The following is a 24,015-nucleotide window of genomic DNA, read 5'->3' as shown; positions in this document are numbered from 1 at the left end:
AACATGTTTGACAGATGTACTCAGGATTATGAGCTGTTCTTTTCCTTCTATGTACTATCCTCTTCTGATCACTGCAGTAAAAAGTTAAAGTAAAAGTTAAATGTGACTTCATCTGTCTGAAGAATTTTCTTCCAGATCTGAGCAGGCTTTTTTAGATGTTTGCTGGCAAAGTACAATCTGGCTTTCCTGTTCTTGAGTGTCAGCAGTGGTTTGTACCTTGCCTACCTCTTCCAGAGTGCTCTTGACTTGGCTAAATGTCATGAAGGGGTCTTCTTCACCAAGTAACAATATCTGCCATCATTCATCTTAGTTGTTGTTTGTGGTCTTCTGGGCTTTTTGGTGTTGTTCAGCTCACCAGTATATTCTTTCTATTAAACAATGTACCAAATTATTGATTTGGCCACTCCTAATATTTGTGCCATCTGGGTTTATACTTGTTTTTTTCCCGGCCTTAGGGCTTCTTTCACTTGCATCATCACTTCTTCCAACCTCATATTGAGAGATACAATTAACATCAACCAAATGCAAATTCAAGAACTGAAATCTCAAGATCTATTATCGTGGAATAACGAAGGAACAAACCATACGTAGCCATAAAACTGGATGTCCAATTATTTACGGCCCCTGAAAATGGCAGAACTGTGATTTTTTTTTTTAAATCACTGTTATTCCTAAATGGTTAATGCGATAATATTGTAAAGTCCCACTGAATTAAAGTTGATGGTACAACTTTAGTACATGAAGTTCATAATAGCTTCATTTTTAATCCATTGTGGTGGTGCAGAGACAAAAATACAAAAATTGTGTCACTGTCCAAAAACCATGTCCCCAGTGTTATAACTTGTGCTACAGTGTGAGCCCAGCCACAGGCCTAAGGTCAAGCACAACAAATTTGAACGTCTGAGGTGGTGCACTTCCATGGTTTGTGTAGCATTCTTCTGTGAAAGACTGTCAAAACATAAAAATGGAGGGTGGGGGAGCATGCACAAAATATACATTTTGTTTTTAAATATCAATAAATATATTTTCAGTTCTTAACAAACAGAACATTATTAGCTCATTAGTTTTTATCACCATCAGATCTGTGACATGTGACAAGGAATTTAATGAAACATTTACCTGTAGATCCTACAAATGAAAACTTAACATGTTTTACCTTGTCAAAGCTTATCAAAATAATACAAAAGTTGTGTCATGTGAATGAAACAATGTTTTGGTGAAAGCTGTAATTGTCTGACACACTTTCACCCTTTTTCTGCAGGGACAGATGATGCAGTCTGAAGGCCCATTGACACTTGCATGACTTTTATTCACATACCTTGGCATGACTTTCGTTTTTTTTTTTTTCTTTAATATTATTTCATTCATTTAAAAGAAAAACAGAAAAACAAAAAACTTGTGTCGTGCAGGAGAGTAAAGTCATCTTTAAGGGTGTCCGACTGAACGTGAGAGGGGGCAGCCAGTGGTGTCAATTGTGCAAAGGTAATTTTGAAATGTTCAAAAAATTCTAAATGTCGTGCTACGTGTCGCGATCTGCTCGCCAACACTATGTGCAGCTCGTCAAGGTGAAATAAAGAAGAAGCGAACAGAGCTAGTGGTCGCGTCAGCGGATTGCATCAGAGCATAGCTCGTCTGAACGAGTATAACGAGATGTTAAATCATATCATAAACATACTTTTTACAGCTGCACACATAAAGAAAAGAACATGCAACTGGTTTTATTAAGCCATGACAAACAATTACCTGTTTAGACGGCTCCAAATGCTTTCTCCAGCTGCATTCAGCACACGCGCGCAAACAAGCGGTCCTCTGTGATTCAGAAGCGATTAGAGCCATTTCAACAGACAACATGTGGTGAAATTTTAATCGCTATGAATCATTATTTTATATACGCAGCGCAGAACACGTGGCAGGAGGTGGAAGAAAGCACAGCGTCCAGATGGGAACACAGCAGGTGGATCATCATGATGACATGCGTCCAAGTGCGTGCATCAAAATCATGCAAGTGTCAGCGCAGCTTAACATTCCAGTGCTAAATTGTTTCCATTCTCAATCAGATTTACATCCAGTTTCACCTGTATGGTTCCTTTGGAGTTCTGACACACTTTACTTGTATCACAGATTGTATAACTACGGAGTTAGGGTAAGTGCACCCCGTGGATTTAAAACAGCTGTGTAATTCATGTTGTTCAAAATAAATGTAAAGCTTTGATTGATTTTTTTCAGACTAATTATTTGGCAAACATTAATCCATTCTTTTAATTGTAATTAATTAAAATAAATACATACTGTACATGCACATAAATGCAAAGAAAATATATGCAACATGTAGTATTCTTCCATGTTCAGTACTGAGTTAATAGATGTAAAAATGTGAGAGCTGAACTTACTTTCCTGGGCTGAAAATCATACTTGACACAGTGCTGGAAACCTTTTCCTTTTGACTTGAGAGATGTGACGATCAAGCAGTTACCAACAAAATGTGCAGAGTACCCAATCCCCTTGCTGGTACGAAAGCTGTAAAAGAGACATGTATATTACTCTATCATGTGCAGCCAATTTTAACAATTTTCTAAACATCGCGAATGTAATCACTCAGTGGCAAGAATAATACCACCTGTTCATTGTAATACTACATAATACTACCTAAGTCATGCAATGTAAACTTCATGAATTTCCAAAAACTTGTTGACACTGTGTCAAGAGCATAATTTCTGAGGCAGGAGTTTGTGCTGCTTTGTTACAAAATGACATTATATTAGAATGTTATGTTGATAATATATCTGCTCCTTTGTAGACACTGCTGAAACATTTAAGCAAGGCAGAAACACACTGACAACAAAAACTCAAATGCATAATAAATGTAACAAGAGGGAAAGATAAATAAATACATTAATTAATAAATCTGGGCTCAATTCTGACCAGTCTTCTCATCCACTCACACACACTATAGACAGAGGATGGAAACATCTTTGGCCCAATGGTTCATGGAGCTATTTGTCCTGTGCCAACTTCAGAGCAAGTTGGAATTCGCTTAGTTTTTAAACAGCCCCAAGCCCCCAGTCCACAAAAAGGGAGAAAAGAAAAAGAGTAGAAATGTATGAACAACCAACTCTGCCCTCACCACGAGTTGCTTACATGTATTTTATATCAATGGCAGGACATCTTGAATTAAAACTGGTCAACCTCTGTATCTGCAAGTTTCAAATATGAAGTATTAAATAAGCATGAATGTCCATTATCTCCCATTCATGAAATCAGACTGGAATCATTTTACTTCATACACATCTTCTTATGGTGTGCTACAACTGTATGAACTTTCACTGAACTTCATACAGTGGTTTCAGAGGAGTTGTGCTTAAGACGTAAATGCAGAATGATGTAATGCCTCAACTAAACACAGGATTCCAGTCATCTCCCCTTGAAAATATTGAAACAATTTTCAATTTCAATTTATTTTCATTTATAGCACCAAATCACAAGAAGGGTTTGCCTCAAGGTGGGTCACACAAGTAAGGTCTAACCTTACCAACCCCCAGAGCAAGCACACAGGTGACAGTGGTAAGGATAAACTCCCTCTGATGATTTGAGGAAGAAACCACAAGCAGACCAGACTCAAAGGGGGTGACCCGCTGCTTGGGCCATGCTACCAACAAAACAATTTACAAAACGAATACACAGGAAGTTTTGCCGTGCACAGGACGGGAAGATTGCAGAAGAGACCCATCTCTGGATGGAGCCACACCTCAAACAGAGAGAAAAAACAGAATCAGGCATTGGAAAGACAACAAATACAGTATAATTTGTCAGCATTAAGCAACAAGAAAACAGAAGAAATTCTAAGGGTGATCGCCAGCCACCAGCCCTAAGCTTTACTAAAAGACACAGAATTTAAATAAGTTAAGGCCGGTGGCACGCTCTGGTTTCCTAATTTCCTAATTGAATTAAAAGAGTAAAAAGCATAGAAACATACTCTGCCAGTATGCTAGCCATATGAAAGGGAAAATAAGTGCGTCTTAAGTCTGGACTTGAAAGTCTCTACAAAATTTTATTGATGCAGGGAGATCATTCCACAGAACAGGAGCACGATAAGAGAAAGCTCTGTGATCCGCAACCTTTTATTCATCCTCGGGGTCACAAAGTAGTCCTGCACCCGCGAGGATGCAGAGCTGGGCCGGTATGTAGGGTTAATTAGGTAGCTAAGTAGGGAGGTGCCAGTCCGTGAACAATTTTATAGTAGCAGAACCTTAAAATCTGATCTCACTGGGACAGGAAGCCAGTGAAGAGATGCCAAAATGGGTGTAATGTGGTCAAACTTTCTGCTTCCTGTGAAAGGTCTGGCAGCAGCATTTTGAACAAATTGGAGAAACAGAAATGGTTTTCTTCATGCACGTTGTCATATGGTGTGCAACCATCATGTAACACTTCACTTAAATCCACTCATCATATGAGTACGATATTCATGGATAAATGGACAGACAGGTGGACAGGGGGATTCCTATATTAACTTTTTTATTTGAGGTGTAGGCAGCACGGTGGCTTAGTCAGTAACACTGTTACCTCACAGCAAGAAGGTCATGGGGTCGATTCCCATTTGTGGCCTTTCTGTGTGCAGTTTCCATGTTCTCCCCATGTTTGCGTAGATTCACTCCGAGTGCTCCGGCTTCCTCCCACATCAATAACATGCAGGTTAAGTGACTTGGAATCTTTAAACTTGTCTGTAGATGTGTGCAAGTGTGACTGTGTTAGTTTGTCTATATGTGGCCCTGTGACAGATTGGCGTCCTGTCCAGGGTGTACCCTGCCTCATGCCCCCCCCGACCATTAACTAGATTAAGTGGATATAGAGCATGGATGGACAGATGTTTGAGGGGGTATAATTCTTAAACAGACTGAGCTGACACTGAGCAGAAAGATAACAATGGCAGCACAGGACTACAGAGGTTTTATTTTGACTTATTCAAATGATGTTTCAGACAGACATGCACTTCAGCGAGCCTGAAAACCCAGAAGGGTGGTGCAGTTCACCCAGAAAGAAGCATGTTTCACATTAATGAAGCCTATGATTTCACAAAGTTGCTTGATGCCAATATAGATTTCACTGTTGCAAGGCAGTTTATTCGTGCACAAATCCGTTGAGAGGTGATAGAAGAAAAGTGGGGTGACCATTAATGTTTCCACTGCACATAATGCAAAATGCTGGAAGCAATCTACTGCAGCAACTACTTAATGCTTGCAAACACATATCAAATTTGGTGCCTCCAATGGTACGTGTGAAATGCTTAAGCCACAATAAAAAAAAAACATTTCATTGAGCATTAATGAGGCATGCTTCACACTGTGAAAGGCCAGGTTTGTGCAGGTGGCATTCACAATCTGACCTGCAAGGGCGTAAAAGAGTAGAAGGACATTATTCTGACATGGTTCAACACCAACACTCACTCGCTTCTTTAGTGATGTCTGAAGCTATGGGATTGTTTTAAATTTCTGCATTCCTAGTGCAGGGGTGGCCAAGTTCGGTCCTCGAGAGCCACATTCCTGACACTCTTAGTTGTCTCCCTGCTCCAACACCTGAATCCAATGAAAGGCTCATTAAAAGTCTGCTAACGAGTCTTTCTTTGGATTCAGGTGTGTTGGATCAGGAGACAACTAAGATGTCAGGAATGTGGGCTCTCGAGGACCGAACTTGGCCACCCCTGTTCTAGTGCATCTAAAGTGCTGTAGAAGAATGCATACATCTCACAAATGAGCAAGTGCAGACAGTTAGTTACATACATATTTGGGTAGTGACACAGTTACTACTTTGTTGCCAGTGTACACCACCACCAGATGTGTATTGTTTTGTATTTGCTTTTGCATTAATCATTTAGGCCCCCTTTACACAGGACGGCAGCAGTTTTGAGTCTGTTTGTGCAGCTTAAAAGACACCCGATCCGCAGAGGTGACACAAAACACCTTTCGTGTATCTGATACAGCGGCCCTTGTGTGTTTGGTTGTCTCACATGGAAATTGTGCGCTACAGATGACATCACATATCCACGGAGATCTGGAACTTTTTTGACATTGTCTTCGTTACACAGCATTCTGTGAGTCAAACTCCAGATTATACAACTGAAGGGGAAAAAGGACAAAACTGTGGTGAGTCCACAATGAACTTAATGGAGATACTTATAAATTAAAACCACATCAGAATCAGAATCAGAATTTATTTATTGTCCCATGAAGGGAAATTAGTGTTGCAACAGGAGCATACAAAAGACAAGGTGTTATGTTTCGGACGCGGGCGGAGAACCGACCCAGCGTTTGAAGGACCAGCATAAAATAAGCAGAGCACGGTTCAAAAGATAACAGAATTTAATAAACACAACAGTGGGGTGATAACAACCAAAATGTCCGCGGTCTGGTGAGGTGAAAACACGGCGCGCTCCTCAACAGCGCAAACGGTCCGGAGCCACAGCAGTTCGGACCCAGGGACCCCGCCGACACCCCCCAGGTGGCCGCGACAAACCGAGTCTGTGAGAAAGAAAACATGAGGTGAGTCCAACTCCACACAGAGAGACACAACTCAAAGGTGCACGCAATCAGCAAACACTTCCTGGCTTAAATCTATACATCAGCTTCTTACCCTGCAGGCACGGAACAACTCAGTTCAAATCTCCACTGCAGCAGAAGCTGATTAGACAATTAGCATAACGTGACAGCTCACTAACACAAGGTGTGAGGGACACCAAATCCACTGTCATTACTTCATAAAAGTCACCAAAACCAAATTACCTCAGGAAGTGTGCTGAAGAGCGTGAGACCTCACCCAATCCTCCTTCACAGACTGTGGCGTCAAACCTGGAGCGGTCTCTGCGTCCGTGATGGTGAGATTGTTCTCCTGATGTCGATCTCACACGTCTGCTCACAAGGTCGAGTCTCTGGCAATCACACACTGTGCATTCAAGGTTTAAATGCAGCAATCTCTGATTAAGACAAAATACACCACAGCTGTGACTCCTGATGACCTGCACGTGATAACAAGCCTCAGGTGTTCAGGGTGAGGTCCTGATGCTCAGCCACTCAGTCCTGAATGCATACCACCTGGTGGGAGAAACAGAAAACAAAAACCAAGCCAGCCAAACACCCCAGCCCACACAGTACCCCACCCTCACGGGAAGCCTCCCGGCGACCACACGGACCTGGGCCAGGAAAACAAAGCCCCCCTCCAGGGACCATGGCTGGAATGTTGGCTGGGAACAAAAAACACCTCCTGCAGCTTCAGCTCCTTGTGCTGACGATCCAGCTGGGAAAGGCCCGTCTCCAGGAGCTGTGCGTTACTGTGCTCTGATGACAGCTCCATCATCAGCTGCTCCACCTGCAACGTTAATCTCTTCATGCAGTCATTGATCATCCCAATGTTGAGCCTCTCCAGCTCTTCCCTCAGCTGGATAACGCACGCTCCCAGTTGCCTCTTCTCTGTCAACAGGGAACTCCGTGCCGAGGACCATCACTCTCATCCTGGAGCCCATCCTTTCCCATCCTGAGCCTGTCTGCAGCAGACTGCTCTGCAGCTGACACTCCAGTGCAGAGACATCCTTTGTTGACTTGAATGGACATCCAAAGGACATCCCGCCAGCTCCAGGAGTAATAACCACAGCCGAGGTCCCTCTGGGATCCAAAGTCACCACGGGGACTCCCAGCGCCTCCCAGAGGGACCGTTTCCATCAAACCCCAGGAGACGCCCCACCCCATGACTAACAGACCCAGCCCCGGCCGTCCACGGCTAGATGGACCCACAGTCCTTTCCCCCACAGAGGACACCACAGTCACACCCTGAAGGCGGAAACCGGGGGAAAAAACAAAAAAAAAAACATACAAACAAAACAACAACCCCAACCCCACCCCCTCAGCGCAGTGGAAACTGGAAGTACGTCCAGTGCCACCAACCACGGACTATACCCCAAAAGTCAACCGGGAGGAGTGGAACAGCGGTAATGGCATACGGCACAAGACGGCGCCACCCCTCCGACTTTTAAACCAGCCACCAGCTGCGGGTATATTCCACTGCCCCAAACCTCAGCTACGCCGATGGCGTACGGCTCAAAGGGCGCGCTGAAGCCGGAGGTGGAACAGGGAAGTAACAAAAAAAAAACCCTAAACCCCCCCCACCCGGGTGCAGAGGTTACCTGGGAAACGCCCAGCATAACCGAACTGCACCACCCCAGCAACGCCAATGGCAAACGGCACAGAGGCGCGCCAAGGCCGGAGGTTGCAAAGGGAACCAAAAAAAAAAATACCCCAAACCCCCCCCCCCCCACCTCCCGGGTGCAGAGGTGACCTGGGAAATGCCCAGCATAACCGAACTGCACCACCCCAGCAACGCCGACAACGTACGGCTCAAACGGCTGGGGCCGGAGGAGAAGACAGGGAATAAAAAAAAATACCCCAACCCCCCCCCTCCCGGATGCAGAGGTTACCTGGGAAACGCCCAGCATAACCAAACTGCACCACTCCAGCAACGCCGACAACGTGCGGCTCACACAGCTGGAGCCAGAGGAGAAGAGAGGGCACAATAAAAACAAAAAAAAAGAAAAAAGAAAAACAACCCAATTACCCCCTATCACCCCCCAGAGGACCGTCCCATCAAACCCTGGGAGGTGAAACCAAAAGAAATAAAAAAGAAAGACTAACAGACTAACATAAAGTCACCTGGGTAAAACTATGCTCCAGACAGCCTGCATTTTCAACTCCACCAGACCACAGACAGTGCTTTAAAACCCCACAAAAACAACAATTAACCCCTGATAAAAACACCACATACTAAAACAAGAAACAGATAATAGACCAATAAAAAAAACTACCATTGGCCTACATCATCAAGTGCAAAGAATGGAAAAACGTATTTTCCATCCTTTGAACCTAGACGGTAATGTGACTCTGTCACCAACAGAGGGAGCCAAAGTGCCAAATAAGAAAATCCCTGTGGTAACAGAGTAAAAACCAATACACACTGCTGCAAACGACAGCAGGTTATAACAAACAGCTTAACGTGCAAACTAAATACCACCGGGGCTGCTACAACAGGCGTCGGAGCCCGCTGCACGGGAGGAGACGGGGCTACAGCCGTAACAGTGGGGTGCGACGCGACCCAAGCTGTAAACTCCGCCATGCGCGCACCAACGCGCACAACCCGGGCGGAGCGCACCCGCAACTGATCCCGATCAGCTCCAACATCTGCTGCAGCCTTCCCGGCAAAAATACCGTCTCTGCTTCCGCTGGTCCATTGTTAAATGGCCAGAGACTACTGTTATGTTTCGGACGTGGGCGGAGAATCGACCCAGCGTTTGAAGGACCCAGCATAAAATAAGCAGAGCATGGTTCAAAAGATAACAGAATTTAATAAACATAACAGTGGGGTGATAAACAACCAAAAAATGTCCGCGGTCTGGTGAGTGAAAACACGGCGCGCTGTCAACAGCAGTTCGGACCCAGGGACCCCCGCCGACACCCCCCAGGTGGCCGCGACAAACCGAGTCTGTGAAGAAAGAAAACATGAGGTGAGTCCAACTCCACACAGAGAGACACAACTCAAAGGTGCACGCAATCAGCAAACACTTCCTGGCTTAAATCTATACATCAGCTTCTTACCCTGCAGGCACGGAACACCTCAGTTCAAATCTCCACTGCAGCAGAAGCTGATTAGACAATTAGCATAACGTGACAGCTCACTAACACAAGGTGTGAGGGACACCAAATCCACTGTCATTACTTCATAAAAGTCACCAAAACCAAATTACCTCAGGAGTGTGCTGAAGAGCGTGAGACCTCACCCAATCCTCCTTCACAGACTGTGGCGTCAAACCTGGAGCAGTCTCTGCGTCCGTGATGGTGAGATTGTTCTCCTGACGTCGATCTCACACGTCTGCTCACAAGGTCGAGTCTCTGGCAATCACACACTGTGCATTCAGGTTTAAATGCAGCAATCTCTGATTAAGACAAAATACACCACAGCTGTGAGTCCTGATGACCTGCACGTGATAACAAGCCTCAGGTGTTCAGGGTGAGGTCCTGATGCTCAGCCACTCAGTCCTGAATGCATACCATCTGGTGGGAGAAACAGAAAACAAAAACCAAGCCAGCCAAACACCCCAGCCCACAACACAAGGTACACAATGACAATATTAAGTCAATATTAAGTCCAGAAGCTAGAGTTGAAAAATAAAAATCTGGAGGACAAGCTCTTGGACCTGGAAACCAGATCCCAAATGAACAACCTGAGACTAGTGGGACTGCCGGAGGGTGCCAAAGGAGAGAATCCATGCTCCTTTCTGGAAAAATGGATTGCAGAAGTATTGAATACTGCGACTGAACCGGTTCTTTTTGAAAGGGCACACCGAATCAGACCGATGAGGGGCAGCACAGCGACACTGAGGACCGAAATAATGGAATTTCTGAACCACAAGGACAAGCAGGTGGTCATTGCTGCTGCACAGGCTAAAAGAGACATTTGGTACAAAGACCAGCAAGTACGGTTCTACTCGGATGTGGCAGCAGGAATACATCAGTTGCGGAAACAATTCTACCTGATCCGCCAGGAGCTCCGCAACCACGGGATCCGACATGGAGCGATTCACCCAGCAAAACTGTTGGCAACACATAAAGAGCGCACTTACACCTTTAAAACACCAGCCGAAACTCAGGAGTTTTTCCAGAGGATCCAGAAGGACACAGATGGGACTTGAATGCAAAAGACTAAAATGGTAACTCAGTGGGGGAACTAAATATGGAGAGGCAGCATTAGTTTACTTGATTTGGAACAGTGTGTGAAAATACTGCATATGACAACTATAACATTGTCTCAGCTAATATTTAGAATATATTTTACTGATAGTTTGGAAGCGCTTTCAGGTATATGGTAACATTACAAGCCCACACATCTGAAACACTGTGCATATCGTATGTTTTAAGTTGTGGCTATAATTTTCATGCTAGCCAAAATATATCTAGTACACACACTTATGTTTAGGTACACAGGATTATCTGTGCAAAAAAAGCCACACACTTATAAACACATTGAGTTCATAAAGTACTTTTTTTTTTTTTGCTTTAGTTGTGTTGAACATGTGGTACTAAGTACTCAGGAACATTTCTCTGTGCAGCACAAACTTGGAGCAAGTTGGTTCCATATGTTGTAAATGAGAGATAATTGATATCACAATAGGAACAGCAGCAGAGAGTGTCCGACCAATGGAAGCTAAAGAATGGACTGACTGTTCCTCACTTAGTGTGGAACAGTCACCAGCCTTAGCAGGAGACAGAATGTTTTTTGGGGGGGTCTCACGAGAGTGGGAGAAGGGCAGTTGTTCATGTTCAGTGTGTTGGGTGTGGGTTCAGACATGCAGCTTTGTTAAGCTTCTCATTATGTTTTTTCTACACTCAACAACAACAAAAATATAAACGCAACACTTTTGGTTTTGCTCCCATTTTGTATGAGATGAACCCAAAGATCTAAAACCCAAAGATCTAAAACTTTTTCCACATACACAATATCACCATTTCCCTCAAATATTGTTCACAAACCAGTCTAAATCTGTGATAGTGAGCACTTCTCCTTTGCTGAGATAATCCATCCCACCTCACAGGTGTGCCATATCAAGATGCTGATTAGACACCATGATTAGTACACAGGTGTGCCTTAGACTGCCCACAATAAAAGGCCACTCTGAAAGGTGCAGTTTTATCACACAGCACAATGCCACAGATGTTGCAATATTTGAGGGAGCGTGCAATTGGCATGCTGACAGCAGGAATGTCAACCAGAGCTGTTGCTCGTGTATTGAATGTTCATTTCTCTACCATAAGCCGTCTCCAAAGGCGTTTCAGAGAATTTGGCAGTACATCCAACCAGCCTCACAACCGCAGACCACGTGTAACCACACCAGCCCAGGACCTCCACATCCAGCATGTTCACCTCCAAGATCGTCTGAGACCAGCCACTCGGACAGCTGCTGAAACAATCGGTTTGCATAACCAAAGAAACCGTCTCAGGGAAGCTCATCTGCATGCTCGTCGTCCTCATCGGGGTCTCGACCTGACTCCAGTTCTTCGTCTGAACCGACTTGAGTGGGCAAATGCTCACATTCGCTGGCGTTTGGCACGTTGGAGAGGTGTTCTCTTCACGAATGAATCCCGGTTCACACTGTTCAGGGCAGATAGCAGACAGCATGTGTGGCGTTGTGTGGGTGAGCGGTTTTCTGATGTCAATGTTGTGGATCGAGTGGCCCATGGTGGCGGTGGGGTTATGGTATGGGCAGGCGTCTGTTATGGACGAAGAACACAGGTGCATTTTATTGATGGCATTTTGAATGCACAGAGATACCGTGACAAGATCCTGAGGCCCATTGTTGTGCCGTCCAAGAACATCACCTCATGTTGCAGCAGGATAATGCACGACCCCATGTTACAAGGATCTGTACACAATTCTTGGAAGCTGAAAATGTCCCAGTTCTTGCATGGCCGGCATACTCACCGGACATGTCACCCATTGAGCATGTTTGGGATGCTCTGGACCGGCGTATATGACAGCGTGTACCAGTTCCTGCCAATATCCAGCAACTTCGCACAGCCATTGAAGAGGAGTGGACCAACATTCCACAGGCCACAATTGACAACCTGATCAACTCTATGCAAAGGAGATGTGTTGCACTGCATGAGGCAAATGGTGGTCACACCAGATACTGACTGGTATCCCCCCCCCCCCCAATAAAACAAAACTGCACCTTTCAGAGTGGCCTTTTTTTGTGGACAGTCTAAGGCACACCTGTGCACTAATCATGGTGTCTAATCAGCATCTTGATATGGCACACCTGTGAGGTGGGATGGATTATCTCAGCAAAGGAGAAGTGCTCACTATCACAGATTTAAACTGGTTTGTGAACAATATTTGAGGGAAATGGTGATATTGGGCCTCATGTATCAATGTTGTGCACTTGTGGTGTAAATTTACGGCGTAAACTTGAAATACACCAAAGTCACAGTGACATGTATCAAGCAGTGCGCACCTGCCCATTTCTGGCGTACGCCTGACGTGATCTTGATAAATGCGGTGGGTGGAAGCGATCGTAATTATAATAAACACGCCCATAAATATTCAGACTTCGCTTCAGACACACCCTCATTTTACGACATAGAAGCCAGGAAGACGGCAATAAAAAAGAACTTCACCAATCACGACGCGTGCCAATAGAGCGTCAAAAGCGGCCGTCGTATCAACTGTTTTGTAGTATATAATCAATAAAGTGTTACAGTTACGGAGTTACGTTCTAAAAATAGCCCAAAATACGCGAAACCCGCGACGTTAGGCAGCGTTATTTTTTACAATTATTATAGACGTTTCAAAGCTGTAAAACCCCTCACTACACAGTTTATACACTTTCTCAATCAGGCATGAACATTTTCTCACTTTTCTCTCATGTGTAAACACTCTCAAAGTTCAAACCTTAGTAGGAAAATAATACCAAACTGTTTCAGGCCCAAACATTTGTTTGAGAAATAAAAATAGAAAGTTTTCCTATAAATAATTATGATGGCATTTAGAACTAACGAATTAATTTTAACGATCAACGAACGAGGTCGGACACATAAGAAATTATTAATAGTGACTGACCAGTATGTCACAGATCGCGCCTCTGCGTCCTGACACTGCCCCTTTTTCCACTCACACCTGGCTGCAGGTGTTTGTTTCCGTGTGACAAACACAGTTATGAGTAGTTGCTGGCGACAAGATTCTTGTAAACAGATACGCAGAACACAGAACACTGTAAAAAAAAAAAAAAAGGCATGCAAAATTGGACTAAATACTCCGCGAGACTCCGAGGCTACGACAGGTGAATGGCGTTATAGTAGTGAGGGACCACTGTATTCTCTTTCACATGTCAATAATTCTTGACATGTGGATATTTGCTCGCTCAATTAATAAGACGCCTAATTTTTCAGATTTATTTATTCTTAAGATGTATTTCTTTATTTATTTTATTGTGACAAACGAATAGAGACGACACAACCTGATTGCAGCACGGGCGAATTAAGGGAATGACAACACTACAGTTGTAATTATCAATTTCATTGTCTAAAACGATCACACCACATGAAGTTAAGCTCAGCGCTGCTCTGGCTCCAGGCTCTGGAGAAAAAGGCGAGCAGCGCTGACTGCAAAGTCAGCGCTGTAGCCATGGATCGTGCTCCATAACAATCCCGCAAAGGCGGGATTTGTATTGATGATTATGTAGTATAATCAGGAAAGTGTTATTTATGTAACATATGCATTGATTTGTATAATGGCACTGTTTATCATGGTGATCATCTTCATTTTTATGTGGATTCCAGCACTGGTTCATTTTGGTGTATATTTACGCCACCTCTCGACCTGGTGTATATTTTCAGCGCAGCGTACGCCAACGACCGCATTGATAAATGACAAGTAGCGCAGCCGTTTTGGCGTACATCCCATATAAGCTCAAATATCGCTGTACGCAACGTTGATATATGAGGCCCATTGTGTATGTGGAAAAAGTTTTAGATTTTTGAGTTCATCTCATACAAAATGGGAGCAAAACCAAAAGTGTTGCGTTTATATTTTGTTGAGTGTACATTACAAGGTAATCTACTAGTAAATGGACTGCATTTATATAGCGCTTTTCCATCTGCATCAGATGCTCAAAGCGCTTTACAATTATACCTCACATTCACCCCGATGTCAGGATGCTGCCATACAAGGCGCTCACTACACACCGGGAGCAATAGGGGATTAAAGGCCTTGCCCAAGGGCCCTGAGTGATTTTCCAGTCAGGTGGGGATTTGAACCCATGATCTTCAAAAATCACAAGAGCCTTTTCTTGCTACTCTAGTGTATTCCAGACATACTCTCGAATCTATTACCTTTTAATTTCCTCAGACTTACGGTCCAGAATTAATAACTGTTTTTATGATAACATTGTGATTTCTGACCATGCACCATGTTGTTTAGTGTATGTGGATAAAAAAAAAATTGATGGTACTAGATGGTACTTTCAGCATAAATGGTTAAAAGATGAGGAATTTGTAAAATATATAGGAAAAAAGATTGACGAGTTTTTTGAGATTAATACTACACAAACATCCGCATGTATAAAGTGGGAAGCTTGTAAAGCTTTCCTTAGAGGACATATCATTAGTTCTACAGGCTCAAAATCAAAAAAGGCACGCGAGGAGAGGATCTGATTGGAAAAAAATAAAAACCATTCAGGAAAAGGTTTATGAGGGAAGTAACCCAAGAATGGAAAGTGATTTGTTGATCATGAGAGCTGAATATGAGAAAATATCAGCCTTTAGAGCAGCTTCTAGTCTCTTAAGGCTAAAACAGTCTTTCTATGAGCAAGGTGATAAACCGGGCAAACTATTAGCATGGCAAATTAAACAATTAGAAACTAAACACCAATCACAACAATTATATCTAATGGTCATGTTGTTGTGGATCTCACAGAAATTAATGATGCTTTCAGAGAATATTTTAAAGAATTATATGATACAAAAATTAAAATTGACTTACAAAACCTCAACACATTTCTCGACAAATTATCTATACCATGCATTCCAAATGAACACAAAGAAGATCTGGAGATAGAAATTACAAAAAAAGAAATTGGACAAGTTGTTGATAATATGAAATCAGGGAAAAGAGTGGGACCAGATGGCCTTCCAATTGATCTATATAAAAAATTTAAGAATAAATTGTTAATACCACTTCTGGAAATGTTTTTAGAAGCATTTCAAGGAAAATCTCCCACCTTCTATGAATAGTGCTTCAATTACTTTACTACCAAAACCAGAAAAAGGTTCTAACAAATGTGAGAATATGAGACCTATAAGTCTGTTAAATTCCGACCTGAAGATAATCTGTAAACTCTTAGCAAAACACTTACAAATGATATTGCCAATTATCATCAATAGGGATCAAAATGGTTTCATAATAGGAAGGCAAGGATTCCATAATGTAAGAAGGGTACTAAATATTATTCATAAGAATAAAGAAACATCTGATTCAACACTTTTATCATTAGATGCTGAAAACGCTTTTGATAGGGTGGAATGGCCTTATCTTTCAAAGTCTTAGAAAAATTTAGGTGTGGGAATAACTTCATAAAATTGGTTCAGATAATACATAAAAATTCCACAGCAGAAATCCTAACAAATAGAAATATTTCAAAACCAATAAAAATCAGTAAAGGATGCTGACAGGGTTGCCCGCTCTCATCCTCATTGTTCACATTGGCAACTGAACCATTTTCAATAGGTACATTCACATCCAGAATTCTGTGGAATTACAGTAGGACCAACAGAGCATAGAATATCTTTGTATGCTGATGATGTAATTTTATTTATGCAAATAAATAAAAATATAAAAATATATGGAGACATTTCAGGATACAAAGTGAATACCACCAAATCCTTTATATTACTGCTCAATGCAAATGTAAGAAGGAGCCCAATCTCTGAGGTAACTCAGTTTAATATTGTAGAACAGTTCAAATATCTGGGAGTACAGATTTTGCCTAGGTTAGAACATGTTGTTAATGCTAACTATGAACCTTTACTAAAAGAAACTAATGAGTCAATTCACAGATGGATGTCACTACCTATATCTATAATTGGTAGAATTAATATTTTAAAAATGAATATAATACCAAAATTCCTTTATTTATTCCAAAATGTCCCTCTGCCGCCTCCTACAGACTTTTTCTCAAAAATAAAAAAAATATTTGTGAACTTTATTTGGAACAATAGGAGGTTAAGGGCTTCGGCTGTCTTTATTTACCATTTCATCGGTGGGGGGTAAAGTGTCCAAATCCATGTGGTACTACTGGGCCATGCAGCTGAGATCAGTCATGTTCTATTTCTCAAAAAATGATCTCCCTCATTGGACTGAAATGTAATCACGGTTTAAAATTGCCTCCTGCCTTTTACATATAGACCCGGCGCCACAAGGGGGCGTTGGGGGCGATGCCCCCTCACGTCATCAACCCCGCCCCCTTGGATGTGAGAGTTATCAAAAAAATAAAAAGAAAAAAGAAAGAAAAAGAAATACTGGAAAATATAGCAAAATATTAGTTATTCAATAATATCACGTATTTAACAAATAAACCAAATTAATTAACTAAAGTAATTCATTTTAAAACAAACGGATATGGCGTGTGTCTGTGCTCAAACGATTTGATAGGTTGAGGGTTGTGCTTGTCAGTGCGGCAGAGGGCAAGGATCCTGAGTCCAGCGATTATGGCAAGGTGGACGAACTAAAGCATGCTCAATTTATTCAAGCAGTGTCAGAGCTGGAGTTCCTGGGATTCGTCAAGTCCACCAAGCAAAAGGCAGATCATGCAGCACGACTCACTTGAGGAGGGTGTTAATGCTGCGTTTACACATAACGACGACAAGTCACGAATGCCAACGAAGTACACATTTTTGGCCGCTGATCACGAACGTGATGATTTGGGGCAGAGGCGTCAGGTGTCCCAAAGAACTGCTGCAACCTATTACCACACGTTACGATTAATGACACGTGTTGCTGGAGAATTATCAGGAACCATTACGCACGGTCAAGAATAGTGTTCCGTGTTGTTGCACGCTACTGCGCGTAACAGCGCATCGTTAAGTTCTGTCACGTTGTGAACGAGGTAAATTGTCTCCACACACACACCCATATTCATCCAACCGAATTCAGATCGCTCCAGTTTTTCAGAAGAACTTTGTGACTGCATGAGTAGTTGGGCTCTGTGCCATGGAGTGGCGCACTCTTCTGCAGAAATCAGGTGCAGCTTCATACTTCACGGCGACCATTGCTAACATGGCAGATTGTGAAAGGATACCGAGCTGAGCACCTCTACTGCGTCATGCGGCGTTTGATGCAATTTCATTACCACACAAGGATCGCTGGACAGATCCCGTCCCTGTGTAAAGGTGGTTTTGTAAAGGGGACATTTTGAGTGCCTCGCTGCTGCCATCTAGGGGTACAATTTTACTGGGCTACGACAGCATGTGAAAGGCATTTGTGAGGGGATCTGCATGATTTTGAAATTTGAACAGTTAAAAGTTAGAGAGTTGAAAGAGTCCTTGCAATATGCTCCCAGAGTGTTGCTGGTGTTATGCAACCCTCTGAATGTACTTGCTGTGACTCCTAATGTGCAAGATTCCAAAGAGAACTGTGAGAGGGGGATACGAGCCATGAAAATACACCGGAACAGTACTTCTGGCAGTAGCTGAGCAAGTCCAGTGTCGCAGATCGAACGGTCCCCTAAAAATCGGTCCACCCTGCTTTCACTGTGCATACGTCATTTCAGAGCGTCAGTATTATTTCCCCAATTATTGCCTGGTTTCTGCTTAAAACTGCACTCCAGTCATCATCTACCTCAGTGAGAGATATCTGAAGATTTTGTACAACAATCATTTCCACATAAATTCAGCATTATTTCACAATAAAAGACAGAGGAAGTGATCAGAGCGTCTCGGCTATACAAGCTGCTGGTGCTGCATTCACTGTGCCTCCGTCATTTCAAAGCATCAGTAGCGACTCACCGATTATCACCTCGTTTCTGCTTTAAACTGTACTCCGGTCATCATCTATCTCAGCGACAGATATCTGAAGCTTTGTACAACAATAATTTCCAGATAAATTCAGCATTATTTCACAATAAAAGACAGAGGAAGCGATCATAGTGCAGCTGCCATGATGAGCTGCTCCTGCTGCATTCACTGCACCTCCATCACTTCAAAACGTCACTGATTATAACCTTGTTTCTGCTTAAAACAGCCTTGTCTCTGTTTAAAACTTTAAGAGGTTTTGCTTTGTCATGTGATGGTTAATAATGACATTATTGCCTTTGATCCTTTAGGGTGTAGAGAGTCAGTCTCAGATGAGCTGTTGAGGTCCCAAATGATGCATGTGCAGTGGAGGCAGGGCGGGCCAATTTTTAGGGGTGGGGTGGGGTGGGGCGTTTGGTCTGTGACACCGGCAGCCCCCTCTGTTGCCATCCTGGCCATGCAAGTGGCGTGCATGTTTTTGCAGTGGGCTTCAGGACTCCTGTCAGCTCGATCTACCCTTATGCTTTTAATATCTCTTTTCATTGCAGCGCACAATGGGAATGAGTTCAGTTTATCCTCAGCACAGAGACGTGGCCATTCCAGCCCATGATCAGAGAGGATTTCATCCAGAGAAGCCCCTCACCTCATGTGTGGAGAATATTTCACCCAGTGCGTTGCCACGATACAAGTCATTTATAATATCATCATCATAATTTATTATTTATTTTATTTCATTGTATGATTATTTATAGTGCTTGTTTTCCCTCGTGGCTGCAGTCTGAGGTATTTTCCACAGTCTCTTTTTACATAATAACAGCATATTCTTGTGGCCAACTGATAAGTGCGCTTAGTTTCAGTGCAGAAGGTTCACAGTTTAAATCCCGCCCCTGCCACATTTTTCCAGGTAATGTGGAGTTGCGTCAGTAGGGCATTCGGCGTAAAACTTGTGCCAGTTCAACATGCAGGTCCACCTCGGATTTGCCGTGGTGACGCCGAGTGCAAAACACAGGAGCAGTCCGAAGGGAACTTACATAATAGCAGCACAGAGCCATCTTGAGCACTTTAACTGCAAACACATCATTTCAGTGAGATACCAACAGAAAATGTGTTGCTCATTCACGTGGTTTGTCACAAATTTGTGTCTCCAGCTACTGTCCAACAGTCATAGCCCAGTGAGATAGCACCCTACGTTTCCGACTTCGCTCGATGTCATCACATGAATTTGATCCCATGATAGAAAATTTATGTATTTTAGACAATGACCTCTGATTTGAACTTCACTTCACAAGAACACTGAGCTTGTGTGACAGAAGATGGTCCAACAAGTTTGACTGAAATTGTTGTTTATGTTTTCAAGATATTGCCGCAGACAGACACACAGACAGACAAACAACCATGACCATTACAATAGCCTATTTTCACTGTGTAGCAAGGTTAATTACAACCATTTTTATAATCAGTCCCTCCAGTTATGAGGATTATGTTTAATAGAAATGTAAGTCAGGGGATGGAAACATGAACATTTCCAAGTCAATGAATGTCTTGGATTTCATTTACATCAATCATTAAGAGGTACAGTTTCATGGTGGACAGACGGATGTTCATGAAAGAAAACTGAACAAAAATAGGATTGTGTCTCTCTTGTTTTTCTGCAAATTTCTTTTTAACAAAATCTTTCTCTGTGCTACTCCACCATGAAGCTGTTGAACTGTCAATGCCACAGACAAAACTTACAGTCTGCAGTCAGATCCATGTAAGCCTGTTAAGTGAAAATGTTCATGTATCCATCCCTTCACTTAGGGTGCATCCTGAAAGTATTCACAGCCCCTTTTTCCACAATTTACAGCCTTATTTCAAAATAAGAGTAAATTAATTTTTCCCCTCAAAATTCTACTCATACCACCCCATAATGACAACATGAAAAAATTAAAAATAAATAAATAAATAAAAACTAAGAAATCACATGTACATAAAGTGAGGAAAATAAGTATTTGAACACCCTGCGATTTTGCAAGTTCTCCCACTTAGAAATCATGGAGGGGTCTGACATTTTCATCTTAGGTGCATGTCCACTGTGAGAGACATAATCTAAAAAAAAATCCGGAGATCACAATGTATGATTTTTTTTTAATAATTTATTTGTATGTTACTGCTGCAAATAAGGATGTGACCCCCTACCAACCAGCAAGAATTCTGTCTCACACAGACCTGTTAATTTTTCTTTAAGAAGCCCTCTTATTCTGCACTCTTTACCTGTATTAACTGCACCTGTTTGAACTTGTTACCTGTATAAAAGATACCTGTTCACACACTCAATTAATCACACTCCAACCTGTCCACCATAGCCAAGACCAAAGAGCTGTCTAAGGACACAGGGACAAAACTGTAGACCTGCACAAGGCTGGGATGGACTACAGGACAACAGGCAAGCAGCTTGGTAGAAGACAACAACTGTTATGATTATTTATTAGAAAGTGGAAGAAACACAAGATGACTGTCAATCTCCCTCGCTCTGGGATTCCATGCAAGACCTCACTTTGTGGGGTAAGGATGATTCTGAGAAAGCTCAGAACTATACAGGTGGACCTGGTCAATGACCTGAAGAGAGCTGGGGCCACAGTCACAAAGATTACATTAGTAACACATGATGCTGTCATGGTTTAAAATCCTGCAGGGCAGCAAGGTCCCCCTGCTCAAGCCACTACATGTCCAGGCCCATTTGAAGTTCACCAGTGACCATCTGGATGATCCAGAGGAGGCATGGGAGAAGGTCATGTGGTCAGGTGAGACCAGAATAGAGCTTTTTGGAATCAACTCCACTTACCATGTTTAGAGAGTGAGAACAACCCCAAGAAAACCATCCCAACAGTGAAGCAAGGGGGTGGAAACATCATACTCTGGGGGTGCTCTTCTGCAAAGGGGACAGGACGACTGCACCGTATTGAAGGGAGGATGGATGGGGTCATGTATTGCAAGATTTTGGCAAACAACCTCCTTCCCACAGTAAGAACATTGAAGATGGGTCATGGCTGGGTCTTCCATCATGACAATGACCCCAGACACACAGCCAGGGCAACTAAGGAGGGGTTCCGTAAGAAGCATTTCAAGGTCCTGGAGTGGCCTGGCCAGTCTCCAGACCTGAACACAATAGAAAATTTTTGGAGGGAGCTGAAACTCCAAACCTGAAAGATTTGGAGAAGATCTGTATGGAGGAGTGGACCAAAATCCCTGCTGCAGTGTGTGGAAACTTGGTGAAAAACTACAGGAAACGTTTGACCACTGTAATTGCAAACAAAGGCTACTGTACCAAATATTAGCATTGATTTTCACAGGTGTTGAAATACTTATTTGCAGCAGTAACATACAAATAAATTATTTAAAAAATCATACATTGTGATTTCCGGATTTTTTTTTTTTTTTAGATTATGTCTCTCACAGTGGACATGCACCTAAGATGAAAATGTCAGACCCCTCCATGATTTCTAAGTGGGAGAATCGCAGGGTGTTCAAATGCTTATTTTCCTCACTGTAAGTATTCACACCCTTTGCTCAATACTTTGTTGATGCACCTTTGGCAGCAATTGCAGCCTTGTGTCTTCTTGAATATGATGCCACAGTCTTGGTGCACCTAGTTTTGGGCAGTTTTGCCCATTCATCTTTGCAGCATCTCTCAAGCTCCATCAGGTTGGATGAGGACCGTTGGTACACAGCCATTTTCAGATCTCTCCAGAGATGTTTAATTGGATTAAGGCCTGAGCTCTGGTCGAGTCACACAAAGACATTCACAGAGTCGTCCTGAAGCCACTCCTTTGATATCTTGGCTGTGTGCTCAGGGTCATTGTCCTGCTGAAAGATGAACTGTTGCCCCAGTCTGAGGTCAAGAGTACTCTGGAGCAGGTTCTCATCCAGGATGTCTCTGTGCATTGCTACATTCATCTTTCCCTCAATCCTGACTAGTCTCCCAGTTCCTGCTGCAGAAAAACATCCCCACAGCATGATGCTGCCACCACCATGCTTCACTGCAGGGATGGTACCTACTTTCTTCCAAACATGACGCCTGGCATTCACGCCAAAGAGTTCAATGTTTGTCTCAATTTTGTTTCTCATGGTCTAAGAGTCCTTCAGGTGCCTTTTGGCAAACTCCAGGTGGGCTACCATGTGCCTTTTACTAAGGAGTGGCTTCTGTCTGGCCACTCTACCTTACAGGCCTGATTGATGGATTACTGCAGAGTTGGTTGTCCTTCTGGAAGGTTCTTCTCTCTCCACAGAGGAATGCTGGAGCTCTGACAGAGTGACCATTGGGTTCTTGCTCACCTCCCTGACTAAGATCCTTCTCCCCTGATTGATCTCTTTAAACAGGCAGCCAGCTCTAGGAAGAGTACTGGTGGGTTAGAAGTTCTTCCATTTATGAATGATCAAAGCTGCTGCACTCATTGGGACCTTCAAAGCAGCAGAAATGTTTATGTACCCTTCCCCAGATTTGTGCCTTAAGACCATCCTGTCTCTGAGGTCGACAGACAATTCCATTGACTTCATGCTTGGTTTGTTCTCTGACATGCACTGTTAACTGTGGGACCTTTTATGTAGACAGGTGTGGGCCTTTCCAAATCATGTCCAGTCAACTGAATTTACCCCAGGTGGACTCCAATTAAGCTGTTGAAACATCTCAAGGATGATCAGTGGAAACCAGGTGCACTTGAGCTCAATTTTGAGCTTCATGGCAAAGATTTTGAATACATATATGCATATGATTTATTTTTTAACAAATTTGCAAAAATCTAAAAAAAAAAATGTTTGTCACATTGTCATTATGGGTATTGTGTGGGGATTTTGAGGAAAAAACAAACAAACATCCATTTAGAAATAAGGCAGTATCATAAAACATGTGGAAAAAGTGAATCGCTGTGAATACTTTCCAGATCAACTGTATGAGGAAGTGGCAGAGAAGCATGTGAGGGTGGTGCAGGGTATGTACAAAAACAGGGGTGACAGCAGTGATATACGTGGTAGAAATGACAGATTCACTCAAGGATGAGGTGGGATTACATCAAAAATTGGCCCAGAGTCCTTTCTTGTTTGCAATGGTGATGGACAGGTTGATGGATGAGATCAGACAGGAGTCTTCATGGACTATGATGTTCACAGATGACATTGTGATTTGTAGCGAGATTAATGAGCAGGTTGAGTCTAGCCTGGAGATGTGGAGATACACTCTGAACAGAAGGGTAATGAAAGTCAGAAGCAGCAAGACTGAGTATATGTGTGTGAATGAGAGGTAGCCGGTGGAATAGTGTGGTTACAAGGAACAGAAAGTACATGAGCTTAAATTGTTGGGGTCAACTATCTAAAGTAAGAGAGTGTGGTAGACCGGTGAAGAAAAGAGTGTAGGCGGGGTAGAGTGGGTGGAGAAAGGTAACAGGAG

General features: G+C 42.9%; 1 protein-coding gene across 1 annotated transcript in view; it reads right to left on the bottom strand.

The window, feature by feature from the left end:
• Positions 1 to 24,015, bottom strand: part of nbeab (neurobeachin b) — a 1,103,372-nt gene that overhangs the window by 708,832 nt on the left and 370,525 nt on the right. Inside the window, exon 6 of the mRNA XM_034168398.1 lies at positions 2,391 to 2,517. Within this exon, the coding sequence (XP_034024289.1) occupies positions 2,391 to 2,517 (127 nt within the window). The remainder of the gene's footprint in view (positions 1 to 2,390; positions 2,518 to 24,015) is intronic.

The sequence above is a fragment of the Thalassophryne amazonica genome, chromosome 4 (genome assembly GCF_902500255.1).
Source record: "Thalassophryne amazonica chromosome 4, fThaAma1.1, whole genome shotgun sequence".
Lineage (NCBI taxonomy): Eukaryota > Metazoa > Chordata > Actinopteri > Batrachoidiformes > Batrachoididae > Thalassophryne > Thalassophryne amazonica.
Note: the sequence above shows the minus strand (reverse complement) of the source record. Positions and strands in the feature narration are given on the sequence as shown.